Here is a 21,210-nt window from a genome sequence, read left to right as displayed (position 1 = left end):
CATCCTCTCCAACACCTATTGTTGCTTGTATTCTTGATAATCGCCATTCTAATTGGGGTGAGATGGAATCTCAATGTAGTTTTGATTTGCATTTCTCTTATTACTAAAGATGTTGAACATTTTTTCATATATCTGTTGATTGCTTGTAGATCTTCTTCTGTGAAGTGTCTGTTCATTTCCTTAGCCCATTTGTTGATTGGGTTATTTGTATTCTTGGTGTAGAGTTTTTTGAGTTCTTTATAGATTCTGGAAATTAGTGCTCTATCTGAAGTATGAGTGGCAAAGATATTCTCCCACTCTGTAGGCTCTCTCTTCGCATTGCTGATAGTTTCCTTTGCTGAGAGAAAGCTATTTAGTTTGAATCTATCCCAGTTATTGATTCTTGCTTTTATTTCTTGTGCTATGGGAGTCCTGTTAAGGAAGTCTGATCCTAAGACAACAAGGTTAAGATTTGGACCTACTTTTTCTTCTATAAGATGCAGGGTCTCTGGTCTGATTTCCAGGTCCTTGATCCATTGTGAGTTGAGTTTTGTGCAGAGTGAGAGATAGGGGTTTAGTTTCATTCTGTTGCATATGGATTTCCAGTTTTCCCAGCACCATTTGTTGAAGAGGCTATTTTTTCTCCATTGCATATTTTTGGCCCCTTTGTCTAGTATGAGAAAATTGTATTCATTTGGGTTTGTGTCCGTGTCCTCTATTCTGTACCATTGATCTACCTGTCTATTTTGGTGCCAATACCATGCTGTTTTTGTTACTATTGCTTTGTAGTATAGTTGAAATTCTGGTATTGCGATACCCCCTGTTTCATTCTTCCTGCTAAGGACTGCTTTAGCTATTCTGGGTTTCTTATTCTTCCAGATGAATTTCATGATTGCTTGCTCTATTTCTGTGAGGTACGTCATTGGGATTTTAATTGGAATTGCATTGAATCTGTATAGCACTTTTGGTACTATGGCCATTTTGACAATATTAATTCTGCCTATCCAAGAACATGGGAGATCTTTCCATCTTCTAAGGTCTTCCTTAATTTCTTTCTTCAGTGTTTTGTAGTTTTCATTGTAGAGATCTTTTACCTCTTTGGTTAGATTGATACCCAAGTATTTTATTTTTTTTTGAGGCTATTGCAAATGGAGTTGTTTTCCTCATTTCCCTTTGAGCTGTTTCATCGCTTGCGTATAAAAATGCTGTAGATTTATCCATGTTGATTTTATAGCCTGCTATTTTGCTGAATTCATTGATGAGGTCTAGAAGTTTTCTGGAGGAGGTTTTTGGATCTTCTAAATATAGAATCGTGTCATCCGCAAATAGTGACAGCTTAAGTTCCTCTTTTCCTATTCGTATCCCTTTAATTTCTTTAGTCTGCCTAATCGCTCTGGCTAGAGTTTCGAGGACAATGTTGAATAGAAGTGGTGAAAGAGGACATCCCTGTCTTGTTCCCGTTTTTAAAGGGAATGGTTTCAGTTTTTCTCCATTAAGAATGATGTTGGCCATGGGCTTAGCATAAATCGCCTTTACAATGTTCAGGTATGTTCCTACTATCCCTATTTTTTCTAGTGTTTTGAGCATGTAGGGGTGTTGTATTTTGTCAAATGCTTTTTCTGCGTCAATTGAAATAACCATATGATTCTTATCCTTAAGTCTATTGATATGATGGATTACGTTTATTGATTTATGAATGTTGAACCATCCTTGCATTCCAGGAATGAACCCCACTTGATCGTGGTGCACAATTTTCTTAATATGTTTTTGGATACAGTTTGCCAATATTTTGTTAAGGATCTTTGCATCTATATTCATCAAGGATATTGGTCTAAAATTTTCTTTCCTTGATGTGTCTTTTCCTGGTATGAGGGTGATATTAGCTTCATAGAATGAGTTCGGTAGGGTACCCTCCTTTTCTATTTCCTGGAATACTTTGAGAAGTATTGGAATGAGTTCTTCTTTGAAGGTCTTGTAGAACTCGGCTGAGAATCCATCTGGTCCTGGGCTTTTCTTGGATGGTAGATTTTTAATGGCTTCTTTTATTTCATTGCTTGATATTGATCTGTTTAAATCATGTATGTCCTCCTGGTTCAGTTTGGGAGGAGCATATGTCTCTAGAAATTTGTCAATGTCTTCGGTACTTTCTATTTTGTTGGAATACAGATTTTCAAAGTAGCTTCTCATTATGTTCTGTATCTCAGTGGTGTCTGTTGTGATATTTCCTTTTGCATCATGTATTTTAGTAATTTGAGTCTTCTCTCTCCTTCTCTTTGTTAGTGTGGCTAAAGGTTTAACTATTTTTGTTTACTTTCTCAAAGAACCAACTTTTTGTTCTGTCAATTTTTTGAATTGTTTCTTTTGTTTCAATTTCATTGATTTCAGCTCTGATTTTAATTATTTCCTGTCTTCTACTACTTTTGCTGTTATTCTGTTCTTCTTTTTCTAGGGCTTTGAGCTTAATGTTAGGTCATTTAATTGTTGACTTTTCATTCTTTTCTGGAATGTGCTCCATACAATGAATTCTCCTCTTAGTACCACTTTCATAAGTGTCCCAGAGATTTTGATATGTTGTATCATCATTCTCATTGACCTCTAAGAATTTTTTAATCTCCTCCCTGATGTTTTTTGTTATCCATGTTTCATTCAATAGCATATTATTTAGTCTCCAAGTGTTGGAGTAATTTCCTTTTTTTTTACTTTGTCATTGATTTCTACTCTCAGTCCATTATGATCTGATAGAACACAAGGCAGTATCTCTATTTTTTTGCATTTCCTAAGGGCTGCTTTGTGGCATAACATATGGTCTATTTTCGAGAAGGTTCCATGTGCTGCTGAGAAGAAAGTGTATCCGCTCATTGATGGATGGAATATTCTATATATGTCTATTAAGTCTAGGTTATTGATTGTGTTATTGAGGTCTATGGTTTCTTTGGTTGGATTTTGTTTGGAAGATCTATCTAGTGGTGACAGCGGTGCATTAAAGTCGCCCAGGATTATTGTGTTGTGGTCTATGTGATTCTCAAAATTGAGAAGGATTTGTTTGATGTACAGGGATGCACCATTGTTTGGGGCATAAATATTTACTATCGTTATGTCTTCCTGATTTATGGTTCCCTTAAGCAGTATGAAATGTCCTTCTTTATCCCTTCTGACTAACTTTGGCTTGAAGTCCACTTTATCTGATATAAGGATGGAAACCCCCGCTTTTTTACTGAGTCCATGTGCGTGGTAGGTTTTTTCCCATCCTTTCACCTTTAGTCTGTGGATGTCTTTTTCTATGAGATGAGTCTCTTGCAGGCAGCATATTGTTGGGTCTTTCTTTTTAATCCATTCTGCCAGTCTATGTCTTTTGATTGATGAGTTTAGGCCATTAACATTCAGGGTTATTACTGAGAAATGATTTGTATTCCCAGTCATTTGGCTTATTTTTGGTTTTTAAGTTGGCTTGGTTTCTCCTTTGAGTGTTTTTTCTCTAAGGTAGTTCCTCCCTTTGCTGACCTCCATTGTTGTTTTTCATTTCCTCCTCAAGGAATATTTTGTTGAGAACATTCTGTAGTGCAGGCTTTCTATTTGTAAATTCTTTTAACTTTTGTTTATCATGGAAGGATTTTATTTCATCTTCAAATCTGAAGGTTAGTTTTGCTGGGTATAGGATTCTGGGTTGGCAACCATGTTCTTTCAGAGCTTGAAATATGTTGGTCCAGGCCCTTCTAGCTTTTAGAGTCTGGGTTGAGAAGTCGGCTGCTATCTGTATTGGTCTCCCCCTATATGTAATCTGATGCTTTTCTCTTGCGGCCTTCAAAATCCTATCTTTATTTTGAATGTTAGGCATTTTCATTATAATGTGCCTTGGTGTGGATCTGTTGTGATTCTGTGCATTTGGTGTTCTGTAAGCCTCTTGTATTTGATTTTCCATTTCATTCTTCAGGTTTGGGAAATTTTCTGATATTATTTTGAATAGGTTGTTCATTCCTTTGTTTTGTATCTCTGTGCCTTCCTCAATCCCAATAATTCTTAAATTTGGTCTTTTCATGATGTCCCATAGTTCTTGGAGATTCTGTTCATGATTTCTTACCATCTTCTCTGTTTGGGCGACTTTATTTTCAAGATTAAATATTTTGTCTTCATTGTCTGAGGTTCTGTCTTCCAAGTGGTCTAGTCTGTTGGTGATGCTTTCCATTGAGTTTTTTATTTGGTTTATTGTCTCCTTCATTTCAAGGATTTCCATTTGGATTTTTTTTTTTTTTTGAGAATCTCTATCTCTTTGTTGAAATGATCTTTTGCTTCCTGTAGGTGCTCTTTCAGCTTATTGGTATTATCATTCATTGCCTGCATTTGCTCTCTTATCTCATCCTTTGCTTCACGAATCATGTTAATCATGTATAATCTGAAATCCTTTTCTGACATTTCTTCTAACATACTGTCATTGGATTCTATTACTATAGAATCTAGATTTGTTTGGATCATTTTCTTCCTTTGTTTTTTCATGTTGTTCATGTATCTTCCCCTCTAGCAGTGCACATCTGGGGTATTGTAGATTTCCCCCTATAGGCTTATAGTGGCCCTATAGGTTTCCAAAACCCTTTCTTTAAGGGGAGATCAATATTAGCAGTGCCCAAATCAGACACTATGCAATCCTAGACCAGATAGCCCCTATGGGGACAATAACAAAATTGTCATAATAAACAAAATGAGTTCAAATGTTATCTTCGGTAAAACAAACAGGTTTACAATAATGTCTGCAGTTTCTAATGGAGGACAAAGAGGATGCAAAGGGATGAATAATATGGCTGTTAATGGGATAATAAAAGAATATACAGAAGTTCTAGAAAACAGAAAGGGTGAGAGTATAATCAAAAGGAAAAGAAAGCAAGAAATGTAAAGAAATAAAAACTTAAATATATATTTTTTTAAAGGAGAAAAAAGAAAATCTACTGTATAACAGTCAATATAGTAATGAAACCTCCCAGTGTTCAGTAGCCTGAAGCATGAGAGGTACCTGACAATGAGCTTCAAGCCTCCAGCAGGCGTCTCAGGATGGGATTTGCCCCACCCGAAGATTGGAGCTATGGCTTCCAGGATTATCCAAGAGGGCTGCTCTGGCTTCCAAATGTGTTGGCAAATGGGAAGCTGCAGCTCAGGGGTGGACGTGGTCAGCTGGAGGTCCTGGAGACAGGATGCAGTTGGTCCGGCAGTGGTCCTGGAGGTCGGGTGTGTTTGGTGTGGTTGTGGGATCCAGGAGGCCGGGTGCAATTGGTAGGTCTGGGGTCCCGGTGATAGGACGTAGTCAGTTGGTCTGGGGGTCCTGGCGGCAGGGAGCAGGCCCCAGATGTGAGGGCCCCAGAGGCAGGGAGTGATCGGTCAGGCTGAGGGATCCTGGAGATGGGACTCAGTCAGTCCGGCCAGGGGTCCTATAGGGCCTGGCTGTTGTCTCAAAATGGCGGCAGCCACATGTAATCAAACCTGCAGGTACTGTAACAGTGAACTTCCAGGCAGCAGCAGGCAGCTGGTTCTCCACTGGCGGTCTGTGGTCAGTCTGCTGGCAGCTGTTGGACGATTGGGAGGTGAACCTCCAGTGTTGGGTGATGGATAGGGGTAAGGCAGGCGATGGACAGGCGAGAGGCAGGCAAATGGCGGACGACAGACGCCTGACAGTGAGCAATCGAGAAACAGATATCCTCTGCTTGAATCCGGCATTGCGGAGCGACAAGGAACCCTGAACACATTCTTTTCTGAAGTTTATAAATTAGTTCTTTTCATTGTCATCAATTTATGGGCATCATGTCATTGGGCTTTGTATTACTTTATTATTTACAACATACTAAAAATGGAAAAGTTATAGTTAATGCTGCTTTGTGTGTAGTATATAAGGCAGAAAAAGCTAAAATGATATTTTTAAGACTCGGTAGCTCACATTTTAGGAAAGTCATTTTGAAAAGTTTGAGAAGAAATTCTATCTAATATTTTGAAACTAAGCTTTGTCATTATAAAATCTTTACAATATTTAATTTGTATGAACATGTAAGTGAATATATCTGCACATGCCTAACACAATACTTGGCATACAATAGCATTCAGTGAGTAATAGCTTGAGGATCATCAGATGTTGTAATCATTCCTATACTTTACTACACAGAGGTAGTGGGGTCTGTTATTCAAACTTACCACAAACCCCAGCAGAGGTTTGGGATTTTAATTTAGCTTATTTCTCTCTGCCACTCAAAGAATAACTCATGATTACTTTCTCTGCTAGGCATATGAGAGAATCTGGTTGAGTACTTAACACCATTTGTTACATTGAAGATAAAAAGAAAGTTTGACTTAATAAAGATTTTGTAACACTTAGGTTTCTGGGCACAAATTCAAGAAAGTGTTGCAATTTGGCTGTTGTGTATAACTGAACCACAGAAGCAAAACTTGCCTGTAGTTTCTTCCTATGCAGTTACAGAAACAAATTCCAATGCTTAAAGTAAGTTTGTGTGATCCTTACCCTACTAGAATTTTATTAGTTTAGTGCTCATACTGCAGAACCAAATCCTAGTTTTAGGCGGAGTGGAAAATGAAAAAATACTGAAATTTAGGATTATGAAAGCTAGTTTTGCCAGATGTGGTGGTGCAAATCTATAATCCCAGAAACTGGGGAGGCTGAGGTAGGAAGATTGTGAGTTCAAGACCAGCCTCAACTACTTAGTGAGACCCTGTTTCAAAATAAAAATTAAAAAGGGGCTGGTGGGTGGCTGGGGTTGTGGCTCAGTGGTAGAGCCCTTGCCTTGCATGTGTGAGGAACTGGGTTCAATTCTCAGCACCACATATAAAAAAAATAAATAAAGTATAAACCCATTGACAACTAAAAAATATTAAAAAAAAAGGGGGGGGCTGAGGGTTTAGATCAGTGATAGAGTACCCCTGAGTTCAATCGTGAGTACCACAAAAAAAAAAAAAAAGAAGGAAAGAAAAAAGAAGAAGCAAGTGTCAAGTCTTTTCTGCTCCTTTATAATGTGACCTTTGCCAATTGCTATTCTCTCTCAGTTCTCATTCTCTCGTTGTTAAATGGGATAGTATTACTACTTACCACACAGTGTTTTGATACAAATGAAATGAAATAATGTATGATAAGAGCACTTTTCAAATCCAGAGTACTATGCTATGAACTGTGAATAGTAATTATAATTTTCAGTATTGTATTTTTATTCTATTATTTTATAATTTACATTATTTTATTATTTTAATAAAAATACGTTGCTTGTGTAGGTTTGAATCTCCTGGCAGCTTCCAATCCAGAATTTTGTTGCTGAGATAAACAAAAACACTGTTATAATCGAGAAGAGCATATTTATATGATTTTCCCTTCTCTTCAATCTAAATGGCCACTGCCCATGTGATGTGCGAAACTAAATGGTGCCAGAACTGCCCACAGTGTTTCACCTTGGAGTATTACACAAAAAGAACAAACAGTGACATGCAGAAATATTCTTCTTCAAAGAACATCCAAGAATCCAAATGTCACCTGTTGTTCTAATATTGAACTCTAATATTGAGTTCAATAACTCAAACCTTTGACCGTTGTTGTATCATAAGTGGAGGTGGAAGCAACTGAATTTTCATATCAAGTTACTTAAGGTAAAAATAAGTAATTACTGTCTTCATTACAGAAGAATTCTTCCAGACTGTGCTCAGGCGAGTGTGGCACCAGGTTTCTGGGCCTGGTGCTTGGATCTTAGCTGCAGTGAACAAAGGTCTCACAAGCCAGAATGAGGCAGCTTGTGCAGTCGCCTGTAAGTGTGACCACATACAGGCCATTAGACTCATCAAGGTGTAACCTTACAGCAAAATTTTCAGAACATATTAAGCATATGGTTTAGCAACAAAGGACCAAGATCTTTAAAGAAGAGCAAACTAAATTATTTTTAAAGCCCCCAAATAAGCTATCAAGTCCTCTAAAGTATATACTCAAATATTTTTCAAACTCCCTCAAGAAAAAAACAGGTTTTACCAAGTGCCCTCCCCTCAATAACTCAAAAAGAAACAAAGCAAAAACCATTGATACTTTGTGTTGTGTTAAAAAATTTTTTTTTCTTAAAAAAAAATCTGAAAGGCAAAGTGTAATTTCTAGAAATAGGCTAAATTCATTTTCAGTTTCAAAAATTCACTAGTTGTGCATGATTTGGAGAGATTTACCTTTCTTCTTGCACATTACAGAAAAAGGAAGGTGCAAAGAGTTACCAGTTGTAATTCTTTCGAGTCATGGAAGAGCCAAGAGAAGAGGCCTTAGTCACTTTTCAGTTCAGAGACTGAGAATTTAATCCTGCTGCTACAGGCCTGGTGTTTGCTTCTGCTTATCAGTTTGGAACAATCATTATTATGTTGTCTTAAGACTAAGAACTAGGGGCTGGGGAGATAGCTCAGTTGGTAGAGTGCTTGCCCTGGTTCGATCCCCAGCACCCCCAAAAAAAAAAAAAAGACTAGAAACTTGATCAGTATTTTATAAAGTGACAAGGTTTCTGTTGCATTAAAGAATCCCAGAAGATACTACCTACCTACAATTTAATATAACATGTATCAGATCTACATACATGAATAGAGAAAGATATCAGCAGAAAAAGGATATATAGCTGGAATAGAACTTATTTCCCAGTCCAATTTGAAATAAAAGACTTGAAGATCCAAAGCCACATTAATGCAAATATCTGCCTGTTGCAAGTATACTTTTTGATTAAATTGGCATACATCAACTACAATTAGAAAGGTTATTTATATCAAAGAAATACATAACTCTGCATCTTAATGGGGATGACAATTACAGCTGATGGTTGTTAATTAACACTACTTCTTTTGCTTTGGGTGTTAGATATTTCCTTTATTCTTTATTGTTAGCAATGGACATACCTAATCCTGGAAGCCATAAAAGGGTTATTTATCAGTGCTCATAACACATTCATTTAAGAAGTAAATGATAACCTGCTCAGGTCTGATTTCACATTGAACACCAGTGGAATTGGTAAACTTGATTTAGCCTCATGGTAGTAAAAGTAAATATTCAATTTTCTTTCAGAGCTAAGGCTAACCTACCCACCTGGTATTCAAAATGACAGGGAGAAAAGCCCTTCCCACCCTCTCTCCAGGTGGTGTGATCTATGTGGTGTTGCCTGACCAAGCAGAAGTGAATGGCATCATTTAGTTCAGTCCTACCACCCTGTTGTGCCAAGATGACCATGGTCTTTTCTATTCTTGACTGTGCAGGAGTGTGTGGTTAGCGCTGGAAGCCAGATGTGAAATGGAGAGAAAAGCACTGTAGCTCTTAGCATGGAAGACTATAATGCCCTCTGTGCTTGTGCTGTAAATTACATATTTATTTTGTTAGCATGAGATGGATGAATATTTCTACATATAAAGGTGCCCAGCTAAAATAGGATAAGTGATATTAATGTCCTATGGTCAGTATTATTGAACTTCGAAAGCAATAAACTTTATGAGTCGATAAATATTACATTTGCAACATAGTTAACATTCCTTTACTGTCTCTAGCACTTATTACACATTGTAACCACAAGTCTACAATACATTATTCATATTTGGGGTGTCACCAAGTGATGGATTGCTGTAGGAGAGGCTGTCCTTTAAATAAATCAACAAATAAAAATGCAAATGTTAACATTTTCAGCCACAACTTTTCCCATCTTGAATGGGGAATGAAAATTTTACATTATATTGACAGCCAGCAGAGAGAACAATTAACAACCTACACTGTGAATGAGAAAGATGACTCTGTCATGCCTGTTTTTTTTTTCACCTGTACAAGGAATGATATTGGACACTTCTAGATGTTTTCAGAGAACAAAAGAAAACCTAATTCTCACCAGCACCTGAACTACCGCATCCTCTTATGCAAATCTTAAACTTTCTCCGAATTTTAGGGTGGATATCAGGCTTTTCCTCAGGGTTTCCTCAGTTCCTTCAAAGATTGTTAGGAAGAATCACAGGTGTTTCTCTTGCATTGAGCGTTTGCATGTAACTGAAAAGTAGTCTATAAAAATGCCTTTTGTACACTTTGAAATAAGAATGATTCAAATACTCCTGATTCTGAACTCTGCAAAGCACCCACTGGGTTTTCCTGGTAACTGATTTTCATACTATTGAATCTTTTTTCAACTCTGCACTTTGTATAATAGAACAATAATATGCCATTGTGCACGTCTAAGGATAAAATTTGGTGTGCTACACATTGTTTTATTTAGCCAAATGCTCATTATTTACACAGCTTCTGAGAATCTATATTTAGCTGATCTGCAGTATTAAGGACTAACAGATAAATAATCATTTTTTAAAAGTCTATAAACATGAGTCTTCACAGCAATTTTAACCTGGGTTTGTAAAATTCTTTAAAGTTAATATGGTCCACTCAGACAATGTGTGCTTAGGATGTTTTATAAAACCCTTACAGTGAAACATTCTACTCCTCTTTTTCATGCTCCTCTCTAAACTGAAATGCAACCACCAAAAATATATTAAAATGATGTTAAAGATCTCATTTTAATCTCGAACAGTAGTAAAACTGAGACTCAAAACATAAATCATCACCCATCACCCCTCTTTAACTCTAAATCCTCCAAAAGAACCCTTTTAAAGTGAGCAAGATGGAAATTCATTAAGCACAAGTTTCCAAGCACAGTGCTAAGGTCCAAAGAGGGAGCCCCATCAACATTCCAGAATCACAACTCATTGTGGATTTTTGGCAAATGCCAATAATGGTAGCATTAAAAATAAAAGAAAGGAGAAATGGAAGAAAAACATGACAAACTAGATAAATTCTCTTTTGTGGGTGGCCACTACAATGGGAGGTTGTCATTGCCAGCTGTGAACAATATTTAAAATTATGAATCTGGAGTCTGAAATGTTAGCTCTGCCTCTTATTGGACATGTGACCTTAGACAAGTCACTCAATCTCTCTGATCCTCAGTTTTCTGATTTTTAAAATGGGGATGATAGCAGTACCATCTCAGAAGGTTGTGAAGATTCAATCAGATAATGCATTAAAGGGTCTTGGCACAGTACTGGACCCATAGTCAAAATAGCAGCTATTATAATTATCCTGAGTGTTAGAGTCATTTCTCAAAAGTTTTTCATGATGCTTCCCCTTTGGGCCCCAGAATTAAAGGCATGAAAATATGAGCCATGCTGATTCTTAAGGATGCCTAGGTTTGGCTTCTGTGGGACGGTATTTCTGCAGACTGTGGCTGGAATACAACTCTTTGGAGGAAGAAGAGTTAAAGCTTCTTTCTCTCCCTTCAGAAATAATCACAAACCAAAATAATAAATTTTACAGTACACTTTTGAAATCATTGGCCTTGAGACTAATAATTTAAGCATTTTTACTCTGCAAATCCAATGGACTGTGAATTAACTACAAATTAAGTCTTAAAATCTATATTCATCTGATAAAATGTTAAGAACTTAAGTACTCAAAACCAATCAGATCCCCAAGGAAACATAAGCCAAACCCTTCTGGTACTGATGTTATTTAGCAAGCTTTCAATGAATATGGGAGTTGGATTATTAGATATGATAAATTTTAAATAACATATTTCCTTAACTGACCCAAGAAATGGCTGATCAAATGATAATCCTTCTGATGGTACAAGTAATATGGATATACTTTAAATTGATATAAAAGCCACTATAATTTTTAAAATTAATTCAGTTAGTTAAACTTATAGTTCCAATGTATAACTATCCCATGATAAATTGGGAAGGACCTACTGCTAAGCAGATTTTCTGATGAAGGATAGGATTAATTTTGGGTCTCATTGAAAACCCTTGTTAATTGCCATGATTAATTAAGAAAGTGCATGTATAGAGGAAAGAACTCCATGTGGCTTAACCTGGCCAAATCCATACACTTTAATGGAAGGATATCTCTATTAGAGTAAGAGTCACTAAGAACTATCAAGATTTTTCCAATCATTATTTTTAAAAATCCAGAAGATGCTCTCATATGGAAAATATTAAGTCAAAGAATCCCTAAAGCTTACCGGGAGGTGTTGTGTTGGTATGATGATGAAGCTGTGGTTACAAGCTCCTTTTGGTTTCCTGTTGGTATAGGAGATGTGGAAGCATCTTTTCTAATTCCTGTCATTGACCCTGTATGAACAATAAAGGAAATAATTGAGCATTCAATTAAAAAAATGAAAAAACCCATTCTGAGTAATAAATTAGGTATTATAGGTATCTCTAAGCTTCAAAGACCAGGACATTCCCCTAATTCCCAAAAAGGAACAATGCAGATAAAATAAACTCTGGGAGTTATTTTGTTTTTGTAAACATCAGAGATCCACATTGCCATTTTTTTTTTTTGCTTGTTATTTTTTATTTTTCCACATATTTTTAATTGGTGCATTTTTAAAAACTATACTTCTGCAATAACAGAATTAACTAGAGTTTTTTTTTAAATCACACCTGATTGCCTATCATATTCCTGCTGATTTTGGTTTACTGTGAAAATGTCCAAGAGGGTAGGTTGTTTCATTTTGTGCTCTTTGACTATCATAAGAAAGAATCTTCTCTTTGGCAGAACAGAAAATTCCAGTACTCTGTACCCCTAAACCCTCCAACTTACAATGATTCTCTTCAGAAGTTTTCAAGGTAAATATAAAGCTTGTCTCTTTTAAAGAACTCCAAATTGGGCTATAGCATGTTTTAATTGAAAGAGATGTTCAACTAACTATTCACTCTGGGCTGCAGGCAGATTCCTTAGCAACAGTTTACCTTCCTAAACTATTGGCTGATTTGGCTCTTGTTCCTTTCTAACAATGTTTAGTTTATAATTACTTTTCTTTTTTGGAGTGCTAAATGAAAAGATGGTATTAACAGAAAGATTTTTTTTTTTGTTTTATTTTCTATTTATTATTTTCAAACAACTGTCTTTATCTTGGAAGACTACAAGAATCCCATCACAATTTTCTTCTGTTTCCTGGGAAATGTGCCCAGAATGCATTAAGAAGTTATTTGAATAGAACTGAAGAATATCATGCTAAGTAAAATAAGCCAGTCCCCAAAAACCAAAGGCCCAATGTTCTCTCTAACATGTGGATGATAACCACAACATAGGGCAAGGGAATAGAAGTTCACTGGATTAGACAAAGGGGAATGAAGGGAAGGGAGGGGGGAATGGAATAGGAAGGACAGTAGAATGGATCAGACATAACTTTCCTATCATTATATATGAATACATGACCAGGATAACTCCACATTATGTACAACCACAAGAATAGGATTCCAATTAGAATAAGTTAAACTCCATGTATGTACAACAGGTCAAAATACTGTCATGTATATCTAGAAAGAAGAAATTTTTAAAAAATAAGTTATTTGGAAAGATCCACTTTTTCTTTGAGCAAAGAGTGAGTATTCATATAACACAAAAATGGTTTGGGAGTGTTGGGAATTCAAGACCTTAAAATGTTAAGGGCAGAGTATGCTAACTATGAGAATGGCAACAGTTTAGGTGTGACCAGAGAAAATAAGGCCTGGAGCAGATTAGAGTCTTACATTAGTAGAGATTAGCATTAAAGTGATGATTATTATCCTTGGTATTCAAAAGTTATACTCTTACTATCAAGTATTCTCTATTATGTACAAATGTAAAAGTCCTTCTGTCTAAGTACATAATTCAGTCCTCTTTGCATATACAAACCTTGGGATCCTTCACCCAATCCAGTGCCTCTTCATATTAGACATAATGTCCACTGGTCCATAGAGTACATCCAGTCAGTAAATAACTACTGAGTACCTACGATGGGTAAAGACCAGTGCCAGGATAAAGCTCAGGCTTTGTTTATGAGGAGGGAAAAGAAGGTGTGAGGGTAAGGAAATGAGACACTTAACAATTCTATAAAGACACATAGATAATCAAAGGCAGTATAGGGTATAAGAACAGCTAAAACAAGGCGTATTGCTTAGGATGACCCAGGCACACACTATTCTAAGTCTTTTTTCCCTCTCTCTCCCTTTCTTTCTCTCTTTCCATCCATCTGTCCATCCATCCATCCATCCATCTATCTTTTCAACAGATTCATTAGGGTGTAATTTGAATACCATAACATTTACCAATTTTAACTGTACAGTTTGATAAATAATAGTAATTTTATACATCTGTGAAAGCAGAGACAGTTTTAAAAAATTCTTTTTATGGTATTTACTTAATTTTAGAGAAGTTTTGGGATATTTCCTCCTTCAAAAAAGCTCACTGTACCCATTTGTCTTACCTACTGTCTGCCTGAGTCTCTCCTACCTCCTCCAGCTCTGTCTATAGTTTTATGTTTTCTAGAAATCATTTGTATCTGTATAGGAACTCTTTGTTACAGATATTTTCATATTGAACTTTTAGAAAAGGAAAATAAAAGGTAGATCAAGGTCACAAAGCTAATAAGTGATGAAGTCAGAATCCATAACCAAGCAATCTGATTAAAAAGTTCTCATCATTACACTATGCTGCTATAATAAATAATATGAAAAGTTTCAGCAATTAAGAAGTGGAAGAGATCACATCTATAGGATTACAGAAGTTCTGATGCAGAAGGTGGAATCTTGATAGGAAGGAATAAAGAGCATGGAATTTGAAGCAGAGAGACTTACATTAGCAAAAGTAATAAATTAAAAACCTCAAGGCTAAATATTTAATCCATTCAGGAAGTATTTATTAAACATCACTATGTCCTTATATCTTGCTAATGACTTTAAATGTATTATCTCATTAATCCTTGTAACAGTCTTTAAATTATATTATTGTCCTCATCTTACAGATAAGAAAGTAGAAACTGAAAAGGTCAAATAGCATGTCCAATGCACACAGCTAGTAAGGATAAAGTTGAGTTTTAAATGCAATAAGATCTGCTCGACTCTGTATTACAGACTTTTAACCATGATGTTACATGCCTCAAAAATAAAACAAAACAGTAACACAAGAAAAACATCCAAACTGTTCTCTGGAGAGATTGGTCTTGCGGAAGATTTTAGAACAGAGTGGAACAGACAGAACAGAGGTAGATAAAGAAGTTCATGGATCCCACTGCCTGGGCAGAGTTCTGGATGACGTAGGGAAAATGAAGATGGGCAAATAATAGTGTAAACTGAAGGATTTGTGGGAAGAGGGAAGAAGAAATGCCTCTTAGTGATAGGTTATAAATGCCTTCCAGTCACTCATTATCACAGAAGATGTGAACATTGGTCTTATTTTTTCTGTTCTGATACTTGTGTCAAAAGTTGGCTGAAACAACTAACATCTGATGGGGACGATTTAAGGAGAAAATCTGAATGAGGGGCCAAGGACTTTTAAATCCATGGATATGTTTCAGGAATGTGTGAATACCTCAGAACTATAGGTACCAACAATCTGTATATGTGTATATGTTCATTCATATTTTTTCTGGGGAAAAGCACCATAGCTTTCATCCAATTCTAAAAGCATATGGGACTCCAAAAAGGTTAAGGATGTTTACTGTAAGTTATAGGTCAAGTTTAACTATTTCTTGTTATTAATTTTCTAAGCTCTTCTTATTAAGTATATTTGCTAATATATAGAATACATTGTATGCATAGAATGTGCATATTCATGGACTATATATTTATACATGTGTATACATACAAAGACAATATAAACTTTTAAAAAATAAAAGTGCTGGAAGAATATCATCCATTAGGCTGACCAATTTCACATATAAATATATATGACATATTCATGGGGTCACATTTATATTTATGTAAATAAACATGCACACATTTTTTACATACACAGATGAACTTGTACACAATGGTTCATGTCCTATTTGTATGTAGCTGAGTCTGTTTGCCTATCTGTCAATCAACATTTCATGATAAGACAAATTTTTCTTGCAGCTCAATGATTAGAAACCTCTGTTTCTGGTTTCTTTGTTTTATTCTGCATTCTAAAAATAATTGAGGGCTGGGGATATAGCTCAGTTCGTAGAGTGCTTGCTTTGCAAGCAAAAGACCCTGGGTTTGATCCCCAGCACCACAAAAAAAAAATAGCTGAGTCATATTACATATTCAGTTTAGTTTAAAGCATAAATTATAAAGAAAACACCAGTGTAACACTGCTGTTTTCTGTGATCAGAAAACACTGGCAGCACTGCTGTTTAATGCATCCCCCATCATACCTCCTCTTGTGTCCAGGAGTCAGCCATTTCTCATAATTATTCCTTTTTATTCTTTTAGTAGTTTTAACATCTATGCATTTGACAAAAACCATGGATTAGTTTTGCTACTTTTGGACTTTATAAAAATAGAAATATATTACACATTGTTTTGAGAGCTCTTTTGCTTAATATTGTCTGGAAATTTTATCTATGTTGATGGTTCATGTAGTTGCAGCTTGTTTTCTTTGCTATATAATGCTCCAATGTATGCACTGATGACTTTTAAAAAAAACTATCCTGCATTGATGGGACATTTGAAGTAATTCTTGTTTGATACTATTATGAAGAATGTTGCTCTGACAGAAGCTACCAGTTATCCACCAATATGAACTTTTTCCTTCATCCTGGGTACACTGGATTATATTTCCCAGTCCTTGTTGTAATTCTGTGTAGTCAGGTAGAAAATCAGTGGATGTTATTTGTGCCACTTTGGGCCTGCCTATAAAAACTTTCCATGTGTACACTTTCATACTATTCTCCCTCCTAGCTGATCTACCGTACAGCAGGGTCAAAAAATATTTTTCCCATAAAGGGTCACAGTAGGATTTGTGGGCCATATGGCCACTGTCATAACTATTCAACTCTGCTATTGTAGCATGAGCTGTTACAGACACTACATAAACAAATGGGGACATCTGTGTTCCAATAAACTTAATTTACAACAATAGGCAGTAGGCAAGATTTGGCTCATGGTCCAAGTTGGCTACCCCTGTGTTACTGCAATGCCCAAAGTGATCTTGGAAGGCACAGGAAGTGGCAGAACCATCATTCTTTGAGGAAGAGATGCTATTAATCTGAAGCCTCAAGCTGAAACTGTTAGAAGAGAAAGAAACTTTTGTTCTTTAGGCACTGATATTTTTCTGTCCACGTGTTATCATAGCTTAGACTAACCTAAGTGAATACAGCTGCCATGAACATATCTGTAAGTGAATCGTTTTGTGTATAAGTTTCTCTCTATTATATAAACCTGGCAATGAAATTACTGGATGTAAGATATATATTCTTTATCTGTAATAAATAATGCCAAATTGTTTTCCAAACTAGTTACATGAATTTATATATAGACTAGCAGCCAGTCATTGCTGTTCTGTTCAGTTCTACTCCATTGATATATATCTATCTTTATGTCGTAACACATTATTTTGATTTCAATAGCTTTGAAAGTGTGAGTCCTATAACCTTCTCTTTTTCAAGACTGTGTTGGTTATTCAGGGACCCTTGCAATTTTGCATGAATTTTCAGATCAGCTTTCCCATTTCTCCAAAAATATCACTAGTATTTTGATAGGGATTGAGTTTGTAGGTTGTTTTGTGGAATACTGCCATCTTCACAATAGTGAGGCTTCAAATTCAAGAATACAGAATTTCTTTCCATTTAATTAGGCCTTTAATTTCTTTCAATAATATATGTACTTTTCAGTGTGTAAGTCTTGCATCCTTGCTTAAATTTATTTCCTAGGTATTTTACTGTTTTGATGCTATTATAAACAGAATTGTTTCCTTCATTTTCTTTTCAGATTGTTCATTATTAATGTACAGAAATACAATGCTTTTTTTTGCATGTGTACATATGTTGAATTCTATCCTGAAAACTCAATGAATTCATTTATTAATTCTAACAGGTTTTTGTACATTTGCAAGGATTTTCTATAGTCCTACATATAATCATGTGATCTACTAAAATAGTTTATGTTAGTTTTACTAATATACTACTAAGTTATCTTAGTTTTACTAAGATATTCCAGTTTGAATGTGCTTTACATTCTTTTTCTTACCTGTTGCTCTGGCTAGAACTTCCAGTACAATGTTGAACAGGACTGGCAAAAGTGGGAACACCTGTCTTATTCCTAATCTTATGGGGGAAATTTCAGTCTTTCACAATTGAGTATGACATAGCTATAGGTTTTATATATTGGCTCCTTGTCATGTTGAGGAAAGTCCTTTCTATTCTTGCTTTACTCATTGTTTTTTCTATGTCAATTGAGATGATTGTGTGGTTTTCCCTTTTCTATTGTAATGAATTATACAGATTTTTAAATGTTAACCACCTTTGAATTACTAGCTAAATCCCATGAGATCATGATGTATGATCCTTTTAATATGGTGCTGCATTAAGCTTGCTACTATTTTGTTGAGGATATTTTTACCCATATTTATAAGGAACACTGGTCTATAGTTTTCTTGTTTAATTTTTGCTTGGCCTTGGTATCAAATGAATATTAAATGGTATCAAACAAATTAGGATTTATTCTTTCTTCTTCTGTTTTATACAAGAATCTAAGAAAGTTTTGTGCTAATTCTTTTTCGCAGGTTTCATAGAATTCACTAGTGAATCTATCTGGTCCTGGGCTTGTCTTTTTCTGAATTGTTTTTTGATTACTGATTTACTCTTCTCTCTTGTTATAGGCCTATTCAGATTTCATAATTATTCTGGAGTCAGTGTTGTGTATTGCACTGAGGCTATCTAGCTTTTGGGATTTTGGTGTGCTTACTGTTTGCCTCACTGTTGTTGTTATATTACTTCAGGTGACAGCAGTCTCTCATTTGACTTTCCATGTTTTCAAGGAATATTCTACATGTTGATTGTTCTCTTCCCTGAGAAAGTTGTAAGTTAGGCAAAACAAAAGCAGGCCCTGCGTCAGCCCTGTGGGTAATTCACAGATAGTCCAAACAGACCTCTAATTCCTTGAGAACAGGGCTAGCTCTGCTTACTCTGAAACTAGGTACTCTCACATGGGCCTCAGGCTACCATTTTTAAGATTGCTGCCATGCTGGGGCAGAGGCCAGAGCAAAGCTAAGTTAAAAACTCCACAAAGTTCTACTACCATGTTTCAGTGGTCTTTCTCCTGGTGTAGCACATGTTTGTCTTCTATAAAAACTTTCTTATCTTCTGATGCATTGATTCTTAGAGGTTGTGGCAAGTTTTTCAGTGTTTCTGGGGAAGTATAAGCAATTGGAGTTACTACTCCACTGTTTTTACTGATACGCTCCTGACTCATTTATGACACTAGAATAACTCTGATACCAAAACATGACAAGGTCATTAAAAAAAAAAGACATTATACCTTAGTAGCTCAGTGGCATCCAGTCATTATAATCATCAAATTAGGAAAAGGAAAAAAAAGATCATCTCAAATAGTTCAGAAAAAAGATTTGATGGAGTTCAACACCCATTTATGACAGATTAAGCAAACAAGGAAGAAACTTTCTCACGCTGATAATAGGCATTTATGAAAAACCTATAGCTAAAATCATACTTAATGTGTGAAAGATTGTCCTCCCTATGAGATCAAGAGCAAGGTGTAGAAGTCTACTTTTACCATTTTATTCAACATTGTAATAAAAGCCCTAGGCAATCTAATTAGAGGAGAAAGATAAATGAAAGGCATAAATATTGGAAAGAAAATAGTTACTATGGACTGAATTATGACCCTGCCTCCTCCTGACCCCAGTTCATATGAAGTCCTAACATCCAGTATTCCTTAGAATATGATTATATTTGGAGATAAGGACTTTAAAGAGGTAATTAAGTTAAATAAAGTCTTATGGGTGGGCCCTAACCAAGTATGACTGGTGAACTGGTGTCCTTATAGGAAGAGGAAGCGACACCAGGAACATAAACACGAAGAAAAGGCCATGTGAGGTCACAGTAAAAAGACAACTATCTGCAAGCTAAAGAGAGAGGCAGGGGGCAGGGGACATACTGACTAGGAAGGAGCATGAGAAAACTTTAAGTGATAATGGAAGAACATTACATCTTAATTGGTGGTTACATGGTTGTAAACAATTGCCATATTTATCAGATTGTACATCTATGGCCTGGTGCAATTTTATTATACATAAATTAAACCTCAATTAGAATAAAAGGAAATGAAAAAAAATCCCCACAGTTTTCTTGACTCTTAAGGCAGTGCTGTCCTTAAGATTCCACTCTACTGCTTTTTCTTTGACATTAGCAATCAATCACCATAAGAACTTTGAAGGGATAAGCATATATTTTGTTTAAATCACTAAATCACTGCAGGCACTGAGGTCAAAAGGTCTAACTGATTAGGTCCTTATTTTGGGAAAATGGAACAAGGGCATAGAAAGAAAAATCAATATATGTAATGTTATGTTAATTCATTCAACAAATATATAATGAGCACCTACCATATGTTAAGGAATGTTCGAGGAGATGGGGAAACAATAGTGAATATATGGAGTTTATTTTCTATTGAGAGAAGATATAAAATATATATAACAAGGAGGTAAATTATATAGTATTTTGAAATATTTCTTTCCATTGTAGAGGATAAGAAATGTAGATGCTCTGGTTTAAGTGAAAATAACTCCAGGATAGCAACTTCAATTCTTAAAGATAGCCTGTTACATTTGAATTCTTTTTTTTCAGTGAACTGAGCAGGATAATTTATTCTACATGTCTGGGTTTATTCATAGCCTTCTAGCATGCTTGTCTTCTGTGTGCTACTGATAAGGGCATCAATATTTAGCATATCTTTTATCTTACACCTCTGGGAATCAAAAGTATTATCTTTTGGTACTTTTTCTTACGATTAAATTTATAATAAAAACAATGGTGGTAATAATAAAGGAAATATAAATGAATGCTTCTTCCAGGCAAGATGGAAATGGTTTCTGTGCTTTGGATACCCCAACTTGCCTATTTTAATCAAGTCACCTGTATAAATCCACTGTGGGCCATGAAGAGCACTCACATCATTGCAAACACAGGATCATTTAGAAGAACCGTTAAGATATTCTGAGATTAGTCCTCATTTTGGGCAAGTCTACAATAATACCCTTCTAGTTAAAATAAAAATGTGTGTTTTGGAGCCACACAGGGGAACTTAACCAGTGATAGTGCCGTATAAGATTATATAACTTAAAAAAAAAAAAAACAAAACTCAAAGGCAAAATGAAGGCCATGGTCAATACCAGCAGCTAAATCCAAATTACTCTAGGGTCAGTTTCTCTCAAAGTTGTAGGGGAATTTAGAGATCCATTAAAGAGAAGCA

General features: G+C 35.7%; 1 protein-coding gene across 7 annotated transcripts in view; it reads right to left on the bottom strand.

The window, feature by feature from the left end:
* KIAA1328 overlaps positions 1-21,210 on the bottom strand; it is a 301,449-nt gene that overhangs the window by 45,653 nt on the left and 234,586 nt on the right. For all 7 annotated transcript variants that reach the window (XM_079108525.1, XM_079108526.1, XM_079108527.1 and 4 more), the window contains one exon: positions 12,012-12,120. In XM_079108525.1, coding sequence (XP_078964651.1) covers positions 12,012-12,120 — 109 coding nt within the window. The remainder of the gene's footprint in view (positions 1-12,011; positions 12,121-21,210) is intronic.

This window comes from Sciurus vulgaris (genome assembly GCF_902686455.1).
Source record: "Sciurus vulgaris genome assembly, chromosome: 13".
NCBI classification, from domain to species: Eukaryota; Metazoa; Chordata; class Mammalia; order Rodentia; family Sciuridae; genus Sciurus; species Sciurus vulgaris.
This window is presented reverse-complemented; position numbering and strand designations above follow the sequence as displayed.